General features: G+C 41.6%; 1 protein-coding gene across 2 annotated transcripts in view; it reads right to left on the reverse strand.

Moving 5' to 3' along the window:
* SHROOM2 (shroom family member 2) overlaps nt 1-20,416 on the reverse strand; it is a 126,501-nt gene extending 106,085 nt beyond the window's left edge. For both annotated transcript variants that reach the window (XM_035343035.1, XM_035342945.1), the window contains exon 1: nt 19,367-20,416. In XM_035343035.1, the coding sequence (XP_035198926.1) occupies nt 19,367-19,585 (219 nt within the window). In that variant the 5' untranslated portion in view covers nt 19,586-20,416. The remainder of the gene's footprint in view (nt 1-19,366) is intronic.
* Nucleotides 20,417-22,221: the final 1,805 nt, after the last annotated feature.

Genomic DNA, 22,221 nt, shown 5'->3' on the forward strand with positions numbered 1-22,221 from the left:
AGTAGACTTTGTCCTTACTCACTATGGCTGTCCTCACATTCCTAGATACAGCAGATAGGACTGCCCAGACAATATTCCTGTCTCATGATGCTGAGGAGGAAGGCAGGGGGGAAGGAACGAGGAAATCCACCCGTAAAACAAAGAGCACGTGAAACTGGAAATACAGTAGCTACTGTAAAATGCGTAACGCTAGCAAGCTGGGACTAGCATTTTTCTTTCATTATTATTTGAGACTAAAGGATACTGTTAACAATTGCAGGTAAGGCATTTTTAGAGAGAGGTGCAAGTTCATGCTGTCTCTAGGCAATACTGCGGTAATTAGGAGTAACAGATGTTGTTTGCTCTTGCAAGCAACAGTGCTTCAAAACAGCATGTTCAGGAACAGCACTGCGAGACTGCATCTATAAAACAGATAGGCACCGAATGGCTACCCCAAAACTAAGAGCTATGAAAACAGAGCTCTGATGTTAGAGAGGAAGACATTTACGGGCGTATACAAATGCATCCATTGAAAAAGGAAGAGAGACATGGCAATGTATTTATTCTACAATAATCCTTCAACTGTATGGTGTACCATTTAGCCCGCAAGACTCAAGGCAACATGGTATATGGAGCATTCAGACTATTTTGAGCTTATTTAAATGCCAAAGTTTAACAGAAGCTTTTGAAAAAAATGCAAGGAACTGATACAAATCTGTATCATCATTTATAATATTCATTAAAATGAAATGTTACTGAGTTGAAAATATAGCTAGTTTGTCAGGCTCCATTGGTTTGGACCAGACAGTAAATGAATCACTGTCAGGAAAGCCTCCTGACAGAGGCTCATTACTGACAGCTTCACCAGTGACACCAGTCATTATTTATAAAGTAAAAGAATTTAAGCTAAGGGTTTTAAATCTGCACAAGGAAATAGCAGCTCCAATCCCTAACTAAGGCTAACAAATCCTGTTTTTACAAAAGCTCACAACACCAAGGCCAAATCATGACCAAATAAAATTCTTTCAATTGCATTAATTTATGACTAAGTAAAAATAGTTCACATAAATTTTATTTATGAAGTCACTTCAAATGAGAAGAAAAGAAACAAAAATCTTTCTAGACAATACAACTGAAATTGGTGTTTTTGTAAGTTTTCCAGAGTTACAACTCTTTATTCCCCATCTTACCCAGCAGGATACGTACTCTTAGCACTGAAAATAAAAGTTCTCTCACAATGTCTCAAATTTAAAATAAATCAGAAGCTGCTCTCTGAGAACACAGAATTTTTCCTGCAACAGCCATTATACACGGACTGCAACGAATCAAGAAAAAATATGCCTATTCTTTGATGGAAATCTTTGACTGGCAGGACCAAGATGTTTTCCTCATCAGTGGGATGCCCAATATACCATTAAGGTTCGTGACCTGCACATTAAGAGCTTATCACATTTGCAAATCTATTTGCCACATTTATTTCCTGCAGATCTTTCCCTCTGAAACTACAAAGCAACAAGAAACAATGCCTTGATACATCTCCCATGCTGAAGGAGTCACAAAGCTGACTCCAGCCAGGTTATGACAAAGCGACTGTACATCAGCATGACATAGGTTCCCTCAGGAAGTTTTCCTTGTGAAAATTACAAGCACGCAACTGGCAGAGCCACCGAGATAAACTGCTGCTATTGTGATCTTGCTTTTCTAATTACTTCCAGTGCCCTTGCACACCCTCGCAGGTCTCCACCTCCGAGCAAGTCCTGGGACTGTCTCAAAGCATGAAGTACCAAACCCCACAGCCGTGTGGTGAGCACTTCAAACATGACAGCACAAGTTTTTACCTTCAAGAAGTTAAACATTCATAAAACTTCAGGACGTTTGCTATTGCATTCTTCAAGCAACTTCAAGTGTGTTGTTGGTCTGGCAGACCAAGAAGCAGATTCCTTAGAAGTAATGGGAAGATGGTACTGAATTCTTCTCAGAAGAAGCTGAAGTTTCTTGTCACCACTGCTTCTGGTACAGCTTAGAATAAATCTGAAGAACTTTAAACTTCTATCTTCAAAATGCATATTAAGGGAACAAAGCACTTCCACTTTGTCTGCAGGCACTTCTTTACCTTTCCAAGTGAAGCTTATAGACTACAGAATATAATGTTCAAAGCGGACAAACTTAAACTTTAAACCTTCAATTGATTTTATGATCAACACAGGCTACCCATAAGAGTGGAAGAGCTACATCTTGTTTTGCTACAGGGAAGCAGATTTCAAATCACAGGGGAACGTGTAGTGCATCTACACATTTTATTGCTAGATCCCCATCTTTAAGAACAGTATGCCTTACGCTGTGAGGTTACTTACTGCACATTTCTTATGAAAACAGGGAGCCACCACCAATGGAGACAGTCAGTAGTTGCAAAAGGCTGTAAGTAGTTGCACAAGGGTCCAAATCCATAACCAAGTCTGTCGTTTACATCATTAGTGTCTGCAATGAAATTCTCACAGGTGGATCAACACGTGCAGGCTCAATGAACGTTACCACGTCACAGAGTGCTCCCATACATTTTTAGTACATTCACTAAGTGACAGTAGCCATCCAGTCTTATGAAAGTAGTTACTCTGTTCATCAATATTAAGTCGAGGGTTCTAGAGATGTATTTCCACTTAGAATATATACTGCTGGAAGAAAAGACGGACACTGCTTGACACTAAGTGCACATGAACCAGAAGAACCAGAGTTAGTTTTCCATAAAAATGCTTTGTTTCTACTATACAATTCCCTAAGCAGTGTTTACTTAGCTTACCTTTGAGCAATGCACAGTATGTTGCTGTACTGGCATTAAGTCTGCTTCACATATTTCCTTCTACCTCCATGTCACTACTTGCAGCATCTTCGTGGTTGAACTGTCTGCCAACACGCTTCAAGGAGTAAGATGAAGCTGCTCTACAGGTGAAAAAAGAATTGGTGGCAGTTCAACCCATACCAGCTCATTCTTTCACACGCTGGTCCATTGTTTTCAGCGTGCAGTGAATATTTCCAACTCTTCCAAGGAGCACAAGCAGATAAATCAGTAACAACACCACAGAAAAAAATCTTGTGGCTGACTGAGATCTTTCAGACAGACAAAGAGAGATTTCATTTGGCTCAACATCCGGCAAAAAACTCAGCATCTTTTTAGGCATTTGTTTTTCAAAGGGAATTTATATTGCTAATTTTCTAAAATCTGGAAATAATCTGAACTCAAAAGCAGAAATGAAATGACTGACAGATACGATGACGTGGGTGTGCATCAGCAGAATCTAGCACAGCCATAGGCCTCCGTCAACAGGGGTAGTATCTTGGAATAGTCACTGAGGTTTGCTGTACCTTAGTACCAAAGAATTTTGAACATGTTCCTACCTAATATATAGCACATCTTTTGTTTTCATTAAAAATAGGGCACGATTCAGATACACTTACACATCATTAGGGACAGAATGCCCAACTTCACAAGAAGGAATTGATACCACTGTACAAGTAATGAGAAGACTAAGGAATACAGATTATAAAATATTATTTTTAAATTATTAAATATTATTTTCAACCCTTACTTTAAGCTTTTATTTTCACTGTTAAGATGGGCTCTTTGAAAAGAGAATGAGAAGTTTTAAGAGTTTTCCATGGTTCAGAGAAAAAACTATGAAGAAAGCTTTACCTCCAAACATTAACATGATGCTAAATAACAAGGTTAAAAATTACTGGCACAAGCAGAAAACAATAGAGAAATGGAAACATTATATAAAGATAGGACATTAAGTAGAATCACTTAATTACAACTTATACTCCAGTAATCTCAGTGATACTTCAAGAACTACTGAAGAAACTGTCGTCTTTTAAAAAAAGAGAATTGGAATAACACAGAACGACTGAAGAAATTCACAGCTCTACCCACTCTACTCTCAAAGGTCTTCAGAAGTTTAACTGATGAATGAAAATACTGTACAATTTTAGAGTACAATCTGATTTCGTATCTTATATAAACAATCTTATAACCATGGAAAACAGGGATTACAAAGCTGTGTTTAACTACCAACAAAGCCACATATTTTCATTTGAGTATCCTGCAAACATGATTCAATGCAATACAAAACAAAACCCATTTCTTCCCGTACTTAACCTGAATGGTGTCAGTCAGGTTTCACCATTCAGTTCCTCTGTGACTAAGCAATGGATTTGATAGATTGCAGATCCTAGGATTTGCAAACTTTTACTCTACAATCAAGCAACTTGATGGATTTTGGTTTAGAATCCCAACATCCATCCCTGTTTTTTCATACAAAATATCAGAAGGGTCTATTAGATCACAATCCGACTTAATTTCTGATCCGCTTTCCTCCAGGTATGCTTACTGCGTCCAATAGCTAGTTTTACATGAAGCATGTACCTTTCCGACAACTAACAAGCAAAAGCAACAAACATTAAGCATCATAGAAGAATAAAATAAGCTTGCCTTGGAACTTTGCTCTTAACGTTAACAGCTATTATTTCAGACTCTGCATATTTTCTAGATTAAAAATCTACTGACTGTTTTGTTTCAAATTCTTTGAGCAAGATCCATTCTGTCAGTTTTCAAGTAACTGTTATGCCTCTTTCCAGGACCTTGCTGAATTTTCAATGTCCTCTTAATCAACTGAAATTCTGTGTCAACAGTCATAGCAACATAGTACAGAAGTTAAAAAATTAACCTCCTATTTACAGTGACTGTACCCATGTTTATAAAACTCAAGAAAATCCCTATTCCCAATAGCACTGCATCATAAACTTCAGGCGGCTGCTTATTAAAATCTTAAGCTCTGCTTTTTTCCATCATCAGAGTTTTGGTCAGTTCAGGAAATGGATCTGTGATCTTAAAATAGATAAAAACAAAACATATTTGAAACTGTTACCTATACATGCGTATTTTTTTAACTCAAAAACAAAACACTGGAACGTGTTAGAGGTCATAAGGTGTTCCTGCTTTCCTTCCAAAACTGCAAGCTCTGAGTAGAAAGTGGGCAAGAATGGAAAATTCCTTTTACTGTTAGTGTATGTTAAAGCCAGTTCTGCTTTTTAAAACGTGCAGCTACTTTGTCATATGCCTTCAGCCTCAACTTAGAGATTAATCAGAAAGAGAAATAACTCACAGAGTATCTCCAAAAAGAGACAATCCTCTTGTGCTTCGCTACAATTCAATCACCATCTGAACAACTACCATCAAACACTAAAAGATGTCCGCTAACCTCACTAGACACTATTTTCTTCAAAAGTAAAACTAGATGAGACGGCTTACTTGTATGAGTCACAGTAGTAGAGAAAACCGATGTGCTCTGCTGCATACCAATAGTCAGGATACTTTTCCAGGTCACAGTCTATGTCCCCTGGCTTCAAATTCAAAAAGCAGATGGACTAATTTCAAATACAAGTATATATATATATAAAAATCTCTGTTATTCCTCCAAGTTCTTGACTAGCTCTTCATTTTACTATAAATTTCAATACAAACAAGTGTAGACATCTTTTTGTTGCTCTTATTTCCATATTATGTCCTTCTAATAAAACAGTACCTAAGCCGCAGTTTGACAAAAATCAACCTATGTCCTCATCTTACTCCAAGATCCATTTCTCTAACCACAGGCAGTATTAGACACTTCACAAATCAAACACTTTCCATTGTGAAACTATGTTTTCTTTCAGTGGTTGAGGAATTTGTCATACTTCAATTAGTTTGGGCAGAAACTGTCCTTTCTGCATAGCAGCCTCAAACCCTCAATTTTGTTATATTTAGACTGCAATGGTTCGCCTAGTTCCAAAAAACAAATGAAGAAATAAAATGAAGAAATAAATGTTCATGTTAAAAAGCAAAATCGGCAATTAAAGAAAACTAAAGACCCCTGTTTCAATAAAAGGGGTATATTTAACAGCACCCAGGATGTGCACACATTATAATAATGTGCACACATATAAATGTGCTTTATGCTGCTTGAATTAAGGAATTCCAAAAGTGCACAGCTATTACAAGACTTAATCAACTACAAGCCCTATGAGGATATCCTCCCTGCTAAACACTTTGTAGGCTTGGGGCTTTAAGCAGATAGGTGTCAAGGAAAAAGGACAGAGGCCATGTAGGCCAAATTGCAGATGGCTGACAAAGGTAAAAAAGATACGGAGCTAGGGATAAAAATAGCATGGCAAGGGAAACTGCTAAAGAAAGACTGTCTGTTCAAACGAGCCCAGAACAATGGCCAGATGAGAACAAGGGAAAGAGACTCCTAGGTAAGAAAGAGATAAAACTGGAATAGGTTAAAGGAAATTCAGAAAAAAAATAGGACCAAGCACTGGAAAGAAGCAGCGACTACAACATGCTCCCTCCACAATCTGGAGTTCTTGAATCCAAACATAGAGAGAAACCTAAATCAGGTGGGCAAGGTACCCCGGTCCTCCTCTAGTGTTATTCCCCCAACAGGAATCAACAACCTGTGGTTGCTCCTGCTAGTTTGGAAAACTGCAGTTTGGGTGATAAAGTCACATGGATTCCGGTAGGATGCCGTGTCTTTCATCCTCTCTCAAAAATAAGGAAAAGCAAATAACCACACAAAACTCATCAGGGGAGCATCAAATTTGCAGCACAATTATCTCTGCAGAATGATCTGAGAGTTATGTAATGAAGAGTTACACGTACAAGCCTAGCCCACCCTCCTCACAAGCACATGGTGTAACATTTCAAACCTCATGGCCAAAGAGTACATTTTCTCCTCCCTCTCACTGATGTAGGGCAAAAGAGAAGTACAGCCCAGTGCCCAAAGCCTGCAACTTGTTTTGGGTGGGCTGTTTTTGTTGCTGTTTCGGGGGGTGGAAGGGAGCTGATTTTCAGGACACTGACTTCAATTGTAGATGCTTTATAAGGCCGAAGCCAGTCTCACCATTACCAGTGAAATGTATCCCTGAAGAATTTTCCTTGAAATGTTTTGCAACAGTCCACATCTAGATGCAGCCTTCCAAGAAGAATTTAAGTTAGGGCTGGAACTGATACAAAAAAGTTCAACAAATCAGAAATCTGAAATAAAACTTTTCAGTCCAAAGTCTTAAAACCGTTTATCTAATCAGTACTCCCTAGCGCTATTAGGGCTAAGTGTTATTAATAGGTATACAACTTTTTTTTTTTTTTTAAAATAATATCAAAACAAGCCGCGTCCTCACAGAAACTTCTCCAGACCTCAAACAGAAGAAAAAGTGATTATTCTTTGATAAACAGAAGTGATTATTCTTATGATAAATAGAAGTAAAAGTGACTGAAAACTGTAGTTGGCACCTATCAATTATGCCGTAAAATTCCAAGCATTTAGACAAAATGTGAAGTGTCATTACTTAATTCAGTGTTGATTTAGCGAACATACTCTCCTAGACGTTCAAATTTGAGTTATTCTTTGTAGTCAAAAATTAAAACAAGCAGAAATGTTTTCTTCTTACTGGGATCTTATTAGCAGCACCCATTTTGTCTTCAGAAGATGGCTGGATGCATTTTTTGAAATTATGAAATGAAGAAAGATCTGGATTCAGACTGCTCCCTCATGAAAATTTAGAAGTTTTAACTGCTGATCTCCCATTTTCTCAAATTGCTTCCATACTTCAAATTAATTTTCACTGCAAGGCAGCCGGACTACAGTCTGTAAGTCACTGCTGGGTGTGTGACTGTATACCACGATGTTGCCACTCCCTGCTGCTCATCCCCACTCCCACTAATCAGTTAATTAAATTGCTCATGCAACATTTCCCCAGTCAGTTTCCACCAAAATAAACTAGGTTGCTAAAGACCCACTGCTTGCAGCACTGGATTTAGAATGGAAAGTCTATGCTAGCCTGACACCTTTAGTGTTGGGGTGTGGTGGGGTGATTGTACCAACCACTGATACAACATACTGGAGCAAACACTAACCTCCAATTAGTGTCCGTGATGTGCAGGTGGGGAAACCACATTTTTAAGTTTGGCTGCAGTGGGAACAAAATATGCTCCCTTCATTCTGCTGAAACTTGTATCCTATGTTGTCATCTTAGAAGATGATGGCAAACCATAAATTCACCACCAGTCTTCCAGCCACTGACAGCGCTGAGCTCTGCTCTCTGGGGATAGCGACAGGACCCGAGGGAACCCCATGGGGCTGTGAAAGGAGGTTCAAGTTGGATGTTAAGAACAGTTTCTTCACTGAGAGGGTGGTTAGGCTCTGGAACAGGCTCCCCAGGGAAGTGGTCACAGCACGGAGAGCATTGGAGTTCAAGAGGCATTTGGACACCGCTCTGAGACATAAGGTTTGATTTTCAGGTGGTCCTGTGTGGATCCAGAAGTTGGAGTCAATGATCCCTGTTGGTCCCTTCCAACTCGGGATATTCTGTAATTCCAGGATCCATCATAAATAGAAGGAAATTCAAGTGGTCAGCAAGGACATGTGTTTTGGCTATAAAAACTATTTCCTTAGGAAGCTTTATTGCTAATAAATGTTTCAAATCTCACAGATTCAAATGCCAGGTTGACCTTTCAAATTAGAAGTCTACATTACTTGTTTTTCATGGTTTTTGTTTATTTTTATTTTTTAAATTTTATTTTCTCCTCAGCACTCAAGTGCTGACAGCCAGTCTGCCTCTATTAATCTCTTTTAATTTTCTGAGGCACTGAGAGCATCTGTGCACTTTAGCTAGGTAGTAGGGTTCAATTTTATGTGTGGAAATGTACAATTAGGTGTCTTTCATAATTTAGGAAGAACACTGGAGATATACAAGCATGAAGTATCATTTTCCATTATGAAAAAGGATTTACTCCTGAGTGAATTGCACAATTATATAGCCTTTTAAGACATGCTCTCTTGTGTTTTCCATATATTTGGGCTTATAGTCTTTTTAGTAAAGCAACAAAGTCTCTGCCACCGCAGTATTTCAGCACTTCAGTATCACATCTGTTTCACAAGAAACAGAGACTTCTGAACATAAGGGTATAACGTTTTTTCCTATTCAACACCTGAGACTGAAGCAAAGATGTCATACAACTGTGTACAGCACACAATTTGTGGCCATACAGGTAATTCATTTAGTAAATCTCCTGACTTCCAACATTTTCTGTTTCTCCCTTGCTTTTCAGAGGGTTCTGTGTTAAAGCTTTCTAAGTTCAGACTCATCATTTGCTTCATGGAACCAAAACAGCACCAAAACCACATGTCTCTCCACCCTCACAGTTTAATCACATTTGACATAATAGGTCGTGTCTATGCTGTTTTTTAAGATGAGGATTTCCTTAATCAGCCAGAAGACATTCAGTTGAGCAACAGAAGTCTTGCCTTGCACTCCTCCCTAACATCAGATTGAGCAATCAGAGAAACTCCTCAGGTCTCCCCGGTGTCAGGAAATGCACAGCCCTCCTCCCTGCTCTGGACAGCAACCTCCCCCAGCAGTCAGGAAAAACAAGATGTTTCCAGAAGGTAGCCTGTAGAAACAAAATTTATTTTGCTAATAAAATCACTGTAGTCTAAATTTTATAAGCAGGGGAGCAAGTTGTTGGGTTTTACTTTTATAAAACATGGGAAAGGAAAAAAAATAGGAAATACAAGAATTCTTGCACACACTAGGAATACATAGTTTAAGGCGGGGGGGGGGGAGTTTAGTCTATGCTTTAAATTCTGCCCTGACAACTTCAGGGAAAGTAGAAATAACTTTATGGCATTAGAGCTGCATTTAAGAGAATTCAGAATATATCTGACATCTTCTAGCCTCATAAAAAGACATTGTTTTTTAATTTTATAGAAGCCTTAATATCTTAATATAAAGGCACTATACCAAGCATTGTCATGTAAGAAAAAGATTACAAATTGTTTAAGAGCTCCTAATTAAAAAAGTGTATGTTTCTCTGAAATCTTGACATAACTATTATAAACATTAACTACATTTAACAGATGCATAAAGCTAAGTTTTCTCAGGTAAGATGATAACATTCTTTCCATATATAAACACCCAACAAAACACTACCTTATGTCAACACAGTATGTTTACATCTTTCTTCTACATAAATTAATGACTGTGAAAGGAATGCTTTGCTATTCCATTAAAAAGAAAAAAAAGCAACTGAAAACATCTCATAAGAAAATCTGACGTGCTCCTTTCTTCCAGATCAACAAAATGTGTATATATAGAGGAAAGAAAATAATTTACATACTGTAATGATTTCATTCTACCGAATCCAAATAGTTATGAGGAGTTGGGGTATTGGTTGCATCAGTCATCAGCCAGTTAGACACCCACAAACTCATTTTTGCATCTAATTTGTTTAAGAAAATTAACACAGTGATGACTAACTGATACTGTGTAGGATGTGTTTCGCTTCCTTTACTACGAAATCATGTTTCTGTGATACTATCCTAAATGATTAGTGCTTTTACTGAAAAATATACAGCTTCCAAATAACGTTACCCCCAACAGGTTTTTTTTTTTTTTTTTTTTTTTAAGTATTCACTGAACCAAGTTTTGTTGGAAGTTTTCACAGCAAGTGTGTAACAAAGTATGTTTTATCTCAAGAGACAGAAAGAATCCAAAGTACTCTGGTTTTCATAGCTTTGTGAAGTGATTTTTAGAACATTTATCTGTTTTACTGAAGAGAAAAAGTACTGAAGCTACAATTTTTAGGACAACTGTAAGTACCTATTCTTCAATTTCAAACAAATTTATCATAATCCCATGTTCCCCACTGATGGATCTCTAGCTATTGAAACTTCAATGCAAGTCCATTACAAACAGAGTCCATTACGAACTGAGAATTTACTTAAAACAAAATCCAGAGCCTTTTCTTATAAGCTGCGCTAATATTTGGATATCTTTCCACTACAAAAGCATACAGTTCATGAATTTCCATTTAAAAAGGTTATGCTGCATTTTAAACAAAACCAAATTGAATACAGTCTCACACACTGTCAAGAGCACTCTCACAATCTCTTCCAAACTGATCAGAGATAACCACCTCTCTACTATTACCATAACACTAAATACCCCGTTGTTCTAGATGACACACACGGCAAAGGACTAAACTCCTACGTACACAAACAACTCAACTCTTTGTACAGTAGTAGTCTAAATTTCAGACACAAGGTCAGCAGAATAACTAAGAGCCCAGAACAAGGAAAGTATCAGAATTAAGGCCACCTACATCCACAATAAAAGACCCTTCCTTCATCATGATCCATCTCAACCAGTTAGAAAAAATAACTGCAAGGAGGGATGGAACTGCCGTGTCACTACCCAGGGGGATACAGCCTCTCAAGCACTGCAGTAGAGATCCCGACTTCCAACTCGCAGTCACTATTTTCTGTGCTTTGTACTACTCTCCATCCTTTAAAACACTCATTCACTAAGAACAATTCTTTAGAAACTCCATATGTAAGAAACACGACAACGGATTTCCTAACCTATATATCAGGGGTGATGGATGTGGTAACTAAGTAAAAGAATTCAAACAGTCCAAATAATTTAATAATTTAGAAACTGAGAGAAAGATTTAAGGGAGGAGAAAACTGGCCTGATGGCAGAGGGGAAGTCCCCCTTTGGAGAGGGAGTGAGGCAGAAGTACAGGAACACAGGACGTGAAGCCTTCCCCTCACTGCCAACGCTATCTTGCCTTTTCCTAAAAACTTTAAAGCATTCGGTTGATTTTGCTGTTTCACCAGGGTTCAGAAGAACTTGGAAATAACCACCTCTGTTTTACTGTCAAACACTCTCCTCCATGTGTTCCTGCTTTAAGATCCAACCTAAGAATTGTGTCCCTGACAAAAGCTACCTAGTTTCTTAAAGCATTAATTGGTTGCCTTTCCAGCATTTACCAAACAGCTGGCTCAATCACTTTTGGGGAGTTGGGCACCCCACAGTGACCCTCAGGTACCTGCAAAAGGCCACTGAAAAGATCCCCCAACAACCTGTTAACGCTGCAGAAACCATTCTCTTATCTTCCTGACTTGACCTGTGCTTACCACAATGCTCTGAATTGCTTAGAGACTGAATATTGATACTGCATTAACTTCCAGGGTGTGGGCGAGGGGAAAGAAACTCTCTCCTACCTTCACAAACGTCATCGTCCTTGGTAGCTTACAATTCTCCCCTGATTAGCTTGATAAATCAGACCAAAAAGCTACGTTCCTGTCATGTTCAGAAACACAGTACAACCAGAGAAGTAGTTTTCCAACAGTTTTGGGCATAGCTCCATACACAGCAAATACAGAGACAATAATCTTGCTTGAGTGTATGTCATCTTACTATAGGTTCCTAAGCAGGCATCCAGGTACGTACTAAAGAAGCACACCTTTCCTCTGCTTCTCACACAGCTGACAGCAAATGACAGGCACCTTGAAAAAGGAATCCAGAGCACATAAGTCATGTTTAATTTAAACACTACAAATCATTTTCCACAGATACCTACTTCTCCTAAAAACCCAGCTTAAGTCTTGGTGAACTCCACCAGAAGTCATCTGTTTGGAAAAGGATACCACAAATAAAGGACGGAAACACATTGTACAAGTACTCTAACTTGATTTTAAGAAATCCTTTTAATTTAAAAACTGGTTCAGAATTTCTGGTAATTTCCTACCACGGAATGATGTCGTAGGAAACTCAACAAACCTTAAATTATATCTCCCTCTGATTTGACTGTATTTCTAAAGTTACAAGAAGTAAAAGATATAGACTACTAAAATCCACCACCACAGTGGCAATGCTATTTATTTGCTAAAACAAAACAAAACAAACAAACAAACAAACAACCTTTTTATTTTTCAAAATAGCATACTGTCCTATGTGGAATTAGAGAGCTTCCAAATCTGTTTCTTACACTAAAAGAAAAAAAAAAAAAAAAAGGAAAAAAAAATGAAAAAAAAAAAAGAGGAAAAAAAAAAAAGCTTTCCTAGGTTATGGAGAGAGACATCAGTATTTTTCCTTCCAGATGCATAGAAAAATCTCCAGTTGACCTCATTTCAAATAGGCTCAAAACATAGGCAACAGAAAGCAATTCTGCACAGATTAAATGGATGAAGTCTCAACATAAGTTCATTTGTTTTTTACTTCACCTCTCCTGGGAAACTCTTCACTCACGGTGTCTCTTAAATGTACAGCAAAAATTCTGCTGAATGTCTGGGAGCTGTCTCAAACTTCTGTAACAAAATGACCCACAGAGCTAGATCCACATATGTATTAAGTATTCTCTGTAGAGATTACAGATGTGTTAGAAGACTAAACACAAACAGCTTTCCTCAAGAAAAAAAATGCACAGGTACATGATGTAATATTGGCTTGGTTACTAGTACGCAGTTGTTTTCTCTAATCTATTCACAAGTAGGTTTCACTTCCCATTTACCTTGCTCTTTCCACACTCCCATACTTTAAATATTCATTAAGCAGAAGAACACACAATGAATCGAGCTCTACTGGAAAAAAAAACATATACAGTCTATTGAGTAAAACATATGCACAACCACCACATAAACTCACATTGTTTTTTCCTCTTAAAAAACAACAAACAAAACCAAACATGATGGATAACTAGGTAATAAATGGCATTACTGGCAATCCGCTGACAACAGCGAGCAATAACTAGAGGTCTCTTGCTGGTCTTTTATTTTTATGCTAATGTCATCCATAGCATCCAAAATTCATACTGAAAAGTAGCAACAGACACTAAAAACAAAAGGAGCTTAAACCATAAATAGACCACATTAATAAACATCCAGATAGGCAGTTCTGCAGCCTAACTCCTCTTGCAGTAACTGTTCTCACAAACCCACCAATTCTTCTGCCAGACTCAACAGACGTGAATGTTTTTGTTTATGTTCATTTTTAACTAGAAAATGGATTTGACAGCTTTTGCCTAAGTAGCTCGAAGTGGGAAAAGCAGAGGAGAAAGGAGCAGGAAGCAGCCAGTGCAGCCAGAAGTTAAAAGAGTGCTTGCTGTAAGGAAGTTTTATAGTTCTACTTTGAAAGGAAGCATCCTGACTGTTTTTTGTCCTGACAGGTAAACGTAAAGGAAAACTGCAGTTTCAGTACTGCAAGCACAGCAACCATTTCTTAAACAGCACTCCCACACTGCTGTCTTCTACATGCCTAACTAAACTGACTTGAAGCTCTGCAAGTCACAGCCTTTTAACTCATCCTCTCATTTCAAGCTGTTGCACAGTTTGCAGACCACGTCTTACAACATCCACGAGAGCTTTGAGATGGACCTTCCAATACCAGCGCCACTTCAACTGTTGATGCTCTCACCAAGACAAACCTCGGAGCTTCGGCCTTCCAAAGCTGGACCACTCGGAGCACATACGAGAGTGGCAGGCACAGTGCTGCCAGCAAGTCAACATTCGGAACAGAGAGCTCACCTCACTAAACAGCTGCTAAAGTGCTAAAATGGAGAGCAGCCCCTTCATCAGGCAGGTTACAAAAGTAAAAAGGAACATCGTTTTCTTGCATCAAAGCCAAGAAATTCCCCTCTTCTCGTGAGACCCAGGACCAAGCAACCAGACACAACACTCAAACCTGAACAGTTTCTGTAACACTGAAAAAACCACCAAACTTCTAAGGTATCTGACAAGGAAAGGAGATAAACAGCAACATGGTACTATTTTAATCCCCAAATATGCATCCTGATATATAACCATTTCCTGCAATTTCTCAATTACCAAACTTAACACAAAGAAAAGGTCCAATCTTTCTCAGAAGACAGACCTCTTATCAGTTAGGAAGATGGACAGAGCTTTAGAAAGAAGCATCAAATGTAATTTGAAGCATTTTTTTTAATTGCTAGTTAAGATATGTGTTCAAATCAGCCCATACAGCTGAGGAATTCTATTTGTTGATGTTGATCACCAAGGGAATATGGGCAGGAAACAAAAATGATGAACATGTCTTCACATATTATCTTTTTAGACCTGAAGGAATGAAAATGTTGTGGGATATGGGGGACTAGACCAGAACTCGATTCCTCAGCCGCAGTACAATGGCTCTTAATTTACAAATCAGCTCTTTGCACAAATGACTGCATTTATGCTGAAGAGGCCAGTAATTTCCAGGGATTACCACTAAAATGCTGGTTTTCTGGATAGCAAACTTCACAGTCAAGTTTAAGAATTGTTAATGTCTATGAGCAAACAGCTAACCTGAGGGAGACAACTGCTATTTATATTAGAAAACATCCAGTTTTCATTTATCTGTACACAGCTCTCTCCCCTCCCGTGCAGTACAATGCAAGCACGTGCTCTTAGTTTTATGCTTAAGGCCAAAGGGTAAGGAATTACTTAAATGAAAACAGTCATAATTTCTCTCACTACTAAAATAAGAAATTGATACAAATCACATGGAGGAGTCCTGCATCCAATTAAGAGAGCAGCATTCCTGTAGACAATTTAAATAATTATTAGGTTAAACAAACTACCATTGACACCTAACCATAGGCAGGAACACATTAGGAAAGTACAATGGAATTAAGAGAAATAAACAAGTCTGTCTGATAGTGCTGCTTCTTGAAAGACAGCACCTCCAGCTGGGGCATGAATTCAGCACTGAATCAGGAGACAAGAACTCTATCTGCTAAATCAACAACACGTCTTGCAACAGTCCAGGTTTCACTTGGAAATCTTGCTGAAATACCAGCCAAGCCCAGCCTTGATTAGCCTGCAGTGAGATCATAGCTTGAGGAGGTATGGCTGTAGGCCCTTGTAAAGCTGATACTGAAGAGGAATTTATTCAAATGATACATCATTCTTTCTTCAAATGCATGCACTGTTTTTTTTCTTACTTTCTAACGTAACAAGGTTAACGTTGACTGCAGGACAACTTCAGAGCTCTTAAGCCTATTGTTGGCACAGGAAGTGAAATGACTTTCTGTCCATCACCCATGATCAATGCTGTGATTGACACTACAAGTTCTGCATCCCAGATAGGGCTCATTTTAAAGTAAAAGTAATCAAGATAATGCAGGTATGGGAGACTTTCACAAGACTCACAGCTGAGCACCCTGACTTTTCATTGTCATTAGTTCCAGTAAGACCTTCCTATTCAGAGTTTGTTTCTTTAAAAAGAAGAAACAAAGTGAGATCCATGTCTTGTAAGGCTTCTAATTAAACTCCTCAAAGTAGTCATCTCACCTTCTGCTGAAACACAGGCATTGCTATAAAAAGCAAGTCCTTCCTTTCACGATGTCAATTTAGGCAAGAACAAGCTGCCTTTGGGCAACTTTTTGGAACGTTATCACACATGCATGCAGAGATCACAAAAATGTAAAGCACTTTTTAAGGGACATGTAAATAACAGTAAGCAACAAAACGCTGAAAGATATTTTTTTTTTCTTAAATATAAGCAACACCACTTGCACGTGGGTGGGGCAAGTTTTAGACCAGCTATGTTTAAAGATCGAGCAAGCCATATCATGTACCGCTTTCCTCTGCGCCTTTGCAGCAACCACAGGAAGGTAAGGAACTAAAAAATGGAAAGAGGCTTTCAGCTTTTCAGCTGGCAGGTGAACTTGATATTCTGCCTACCTGTTCCAGGACCATCCCTCCAAGTCTCGTCTCGGTTACAGAAAGCGAGGCGACGGGGAGCCAGGGAAGCCCGCTCCCCCCAGGGGCACAGCCTGTTACCCAGCACCAGCAGCGTGACTCCGGGCTGACCTCTCGCCGCGCTGCCTGCGTGCGGCATTTTTTCTCCCGACATTCCAGTGGCTGCACACATGCTTATCTCCCTGCTGAGACTGAAAACATAGATTTTCTCCTGCTTAGCGTGCCTTTCCCTCAGCAATTATTGGCAGTTTGGTGGATCAAAGGACACTATTAGCTTGAAATCTAGTAAATTAAAACAAGAAATTCCCAAATCGGTTTTGCAGCTCTTCTTGCCCTAGTGCCCCCTATGGTACTCGTTACAAAAACATTTCCCTTCCTGTTAGCAAGTGAAATAGCCACACAGCCAGGGAAACTAACATCCAAGAAGTTTGCTGTACAAAAAGTGCTACAAAATGAACAGAAGTTTGTTCACTGATTTTTCAACTACAGTATTTCCTGGTGCTGCTTTTCAAACAGTTCTGGTAGTTGTCCCATAGAGGGTAAAGACAGCAGGAAAAATTTACACCACAGACTTCCCGACATTTACATAAAGGTGCAACTTTCTTCAAAGGCTGACCTTGCTTTAGAGATGGTGGTAGGAAGGGAGACAGGCAGAATTTTAGAAATCCCCCTTAAGTAGCTGCTATCTGAAACTCCATTCACACCTTGTCACATTCCTCTCCTTAAAAAGCAGCACTTCACGTCATACATCTTCACTTCCCCAGAACAGCCCTGGACTGAAATGAGACAGAGCTTAATACTCAGCTCACGCTCAAGCACAGTTTTGAATCCACAAAATCGGAGTTTTTCCATAGGTATTCTGAGGTAAAAACAGCCACCAGTGTACTCAGTAAGGCATGGAGCTTGCTATGGCAGAGGAGGGCGTAGTGATGAAGTGGCATTCCCCTTCTCTGTGACAGCCCAGCACTCCGCACTTTAACTCAGGAAGGCTCAGGTTCAGGACTCTCTTCAGCCAAAAAGAGAGAAACTTGACATCTCCACTGCAAGGCGGGATGTTTTTAATCACCTGCTACTAATTTATTCTTTCTAGTGGTTTTCCACCCCTCGAAGCTGTACAGAAAGAACACAACACACACAAAGATGGGTGAGCGAAACCCAGCGGAAGATTTTGCACTTAAAGAACTTGGAGTCTGGGGGATGCCGGTGATGCACGCTTCAGTCCAATTTCAAAACTCTTTATACTTGCATCCAAAAACTGCAAGTGAAAACATACTCCAAAACCTTAGACCCAAGGACAGGATCCCAGCTGTACCTCAGTCCAGGATCATGAATGATGGACCCGAATTTCTCTTCCGCACAGTGAAAAGGTTTCAGGAGGTATCAAGGCTGTAGTTCCACATAACCACGCCTTGGGTAGCAGACCCACTTGAAAAGGTTCCCATTCCCAGACACTTCTTTCCACCTACCACAGCCACATCCTCATGCCACAAATATTTAAAGCTTGTTACTTAATACCTAGGCAACAATACGAACAAGTATCACTGATCAGTAGCACTTGTTAGCCATTACCAGAAAGGTGGAATTATTTGATTTGGCACTTGATAGCTACTAGATGCAGAGTAAGTAGCTCTTTCCTCCTTTCCTCACATGCTTCCAGTTTTTATACTCTGAAATTCAGGATACTGGTAAGAGGCCAACAGATGCAGAGTCACTTTTCAGCATATGTATCTGTTGACATAGACTGTTGTATTTTGGAAAACAGCAGTAGGGAAGAGACCTAGAAAAAGCTGATCTAAAAAGACCCAACTTGGAGAGTCGTTAGTAAAATAACACCAGGAGTGGAAGAAGGGAACCAACTGGAAAGCCCTCAATGAAACAAGCTAAAAAGAAATAAGAATAGAATAATTCCTGCTGTGCATAAAACAGGACTGGTTGACCTCTGACACTCTTTATGTACTTCTAAAATGAGAACAAGCAGAATTCACTGGACCTGTAGACCAAGAGTATATATTTCCTACAGATCTTAAGCAAAATGTTTTTCTAATGGGGATTTTTCTCAGTTCCATATGGACCCGTTTTAACGCGTTTTTGATTGTGCGACAAGAAAGCCCTCTTAACAAAACCAACTATCGGGATAGGGATTCTTGAGTCAAAACACACCCAGATGAAAATCATTTTCCAGAAAACACGATGTATAAATTTAACTCATTCCCAATACACTGAGGTTGGACCTGCGAGTATGAAAGGGCACTGAAAAAAACAAAAAGCAGCGCATACCTACCCAGGAGCCTCCCTCTCCCCGTCTCTGGAGCGTGGATTTGGTCACTATCCACAAGACCTTTTGTTCAGAGGGCTGGGATACAAAAGGTCACCCAAACTGCTCCGAACGTGCCAGTGCAACAGCAGCAGAGGAAACCCTGGGTCAGCACCGGGGGGCTTCGGCCTCACGCTCTCCTTCCTTCACCAGACGGATGGAGCCAGCAGCCGGGTGGGCTCCCACCACCCAGCCACCTTCTCCACACCAGCACACACAACCATTTCACCGGGTTTTAATGGGAAGTAAGGGGGGTGCAGGACTGTGGAGCAGCACGCTGTGCCCTCGAAGCCGAAACCGAGCTGCGAGGCTGGCGTCGCGCAGCCACCTGTTGCCCCAACCCCACCTCCATGCCCCCCGAGGGCCATCAGCCACCGACGGAGGGGTGAAGTACTGCGGAGCCCCCGGGCACCACGGCACCACCTGCCCCCGCTGTCAGCGCCCAACATGGAGGCGGCCGGAGCCCCCTGTCCTCCCCTCCCCTCCCGTCCCCGCGCCTCACCTTGGTGATGATGAGGGGCTCGCCGTGCTCCCGCCCGCCCTTCAGGGTGAAGCCCCACGGCGCCCCGCCGCTCAGCAGCACCTCCACCAGCTTGTAGCCCTCGGCCGCCCGCTGCTCCACCATCACCACCACCGGCCCCGGCTCCACCAGCGCGGCGCCGAGGCGCGGGTCGCCGCCGGGCAGCCGCTCCCGCCCGCTCCGCAGCCCCACGTCCTCCATGGCGGGGCCGGGGACGGAGCCGGAGCTGGGGCCGGGGCTCCACTGCCACTGCCGGCCGCTCCCCGGGGCGAGCCAGCCCGCCGAGCCCCCTACCCGCCCCGTAGCGCCGGCCCCATCGGCGGCAGGCGGGCTGCCCCCTCCCTCCTTCCCCGCCCTCTCCTCCTCCTCCTCCTCCTCCTCCTCCTCCTCCTCAGCAGCCCGCTGTATTGTTTCACGCCGAGGCCAAAGCCCAGCGGCAGGGGGCCGGCTCCAACTTGCGGCAACTTGGCGGCGGGACGCCCGCGGGAGGCTCCCCCACCCGCCTCCTCTCGCCCCGAAAGGAGGGCGACCCCCGCTGCCCGCCGCGGGGAGCCCCCCGCCTTTCCCCTCCTTCCCCCGGACCCCAAAGGGGCAGCCCCGCAGCGCGACCCCCGCGGCCGAGGAGGAGGAGCGGGGAGCGGCCAGACAAAGGCGGCGGTGGTGGCGGTGGCGAGGGGCCGTGCCTCGCCCCGTCCGTCCCCAGACAAAAGCGGCGAGCAGGTGGAGGGAGGGAGGGAAGGAAGGAGAGCGGCCGCCCTGCTCCGACCCCGCGGTGCCAGGCGGGGAGAGGAGGCAGGCGGAGGGGGGCGCCGGCGGCCGCCGCCGGGCCCGGGGAGGCAATACGGAGGACAGGTCAACCCGGGCGGCCGCCGGGAGAGCCGCGGGGGACAGCCGAGGGCGGCGCTTGCTCGAGGCCCTTCCCGGCCGTTCCCCCGCCTCGGAGCGGCTCCGCCACCTGTGGGGCCGGAGGAGTTGGGAGCCCGCCCCGCTCCCTCTCTGAGACCCTCTGGTGGCTGAGGTGAGGCTAGGCGAGGCCCCGACCAACAACAAACTAACCAACCAACCAACCAACCAAATAAAACAACCTAAAATGACAAACTCTTCGGTCCCATCAGTTCACCTGTACAAAGACTGTCAAAAAGTTTGATGTGGAAGAGCGAGGCAGGATTCAAGGTGCTGATCTTCGGACAATTTTGTGGGTGGGTGACAAAAGCAGGGTTTGAGGCTGTGTGATGTCCTCACTGAGGTAGTGGTGGGGCTGGGAGTGATGTGCTAATCTCTGGCTAGACTTCATTCTCTCTGCTAAATTGCATCACCTTATATGAGGTTTCAATGGCTGAAATTAGGACCAGATTTGGCCTGGAATGCTTGAGTACCGGCACACAATTGTCATTTGCTTCTCAACCAAACAGGTGAAATACTGCTTCATCTAAGATATGCAGGGAAATCTATGTTTTACTTTCTGAAAGACTAATGAACCTTAAGATACTTCCATATGTGACAGTCTCAGGGAGGTGCACAGCATAAACAGTGGGATCTCAAGGTCTTGTAACGCATGTTCATACGTGTTGCTTCTGGAAGTGGCCATTGTGACCCACTAGCTGCTGCTTCAGCTGTTTTACTCCAGTGGCGGGTTAACATAAACTCGTTATATTTCCTCAGAAAACTCCAGCCTTGCTCTAAAGACAACATTTTGTTTCAATAATGCCTTCAATATTATCTGCAGTACAGTTCTGTAATATCCAACAAAAATTTTGGTTTCAGAGTTGAGAGCATCTGATCCCAGTAGCAGATGGGAGGACTTACGGATAGGAAAGAAATACTTGGTTAGGGTGATTGATGTTCCCTCATGACCAAGGTGCAAAGAGAACCATGGGGAAGGGGACTCAAACGGCAGCAACTTACACAAACTTTTGATAAACACCCTGTTATGTCCAAACCTTGTAGAAATCTATGTATTGCATGAAGCTATGTGAGGCCTCAAATAACTTGCAGGTCCTCATTCAGATTTCTTCTCTAATTCTTTTCTACTATATGAACAAACACTGTCTATAAGACAAATTAAATAAAACACAGGTGATGCAAAGTGTAGTTTTCTCTGTATCCTGTCTGCAGTTGCGCTTTTAATCTGAGGCAAAGTCTTCAGTGATGTTTGTACAATGCATAGCAGGTTGTCCACTCAGCAGTGTAATACTCAATAACCTACACCAAGAAGTTTTAAAGAGCTGCAGTGTAGAATTTAGTTGTTTATAAGCACACAGTACAAGTGATGATGAAAGATCCACAATAACAATTTGAGCTTTAACACACATTAAAATGAAATTGAAATATAATAGCTTGCATCGTAGACAAGAAAACTGTGCTGCCAGAAGTGTCTTCTCTGGTTGTATCCCCTAACCTTCAACTGCCACACATTCATTCGTCTTCACCTTGAACTTTTTGTTGTCCATAAGAAGTTAAAGATTTGCATTATTTTTCTGCCTTCTTGACTTGGTCTAACAAGTCCAGTATTGAAAAATGATGAAGATTTTAAAATTAGAGTATTTAGAGTCAGGAACTGATATCTATACTAGAGGAATTTTCCAAGTGGAAATATTCAAACTCTGCTGCTGTCATTTATGTCAATGGCTGATGGGGACATGTATAGCTCTTTGAAAAGCAGTTGCCTAAAGAACAATTATCTGAAAGCTTTCATGCTCCCAATTACAGGAGACCTCAGTAAAGAACCATTTTCTAGCTAACACTTGCTTAGAGCCTGAGGGTCTGACAGTCGTTCTTCTAGTGGATCCTGTGGTTGACAGCTCAGAGATCAGACTTCTTTATTTTCCGTAACAGAT

Source organism: Oxyura jamaicensis, chromosome 1, assembly GCF_011077185.1.
Source record: "Oxyura jamaicensis isolate SHBP4307 breed ruddy duck chromosome 1, BPBGC_Ojam_1.0, whole genome shotgun sequence".
Taxonomy (NCBI): Eukaryota; Metazoa; Chordata; class Aves; order Anseriformes; family Anatidae; genus Oxyura; species Oxyura jamaicensis.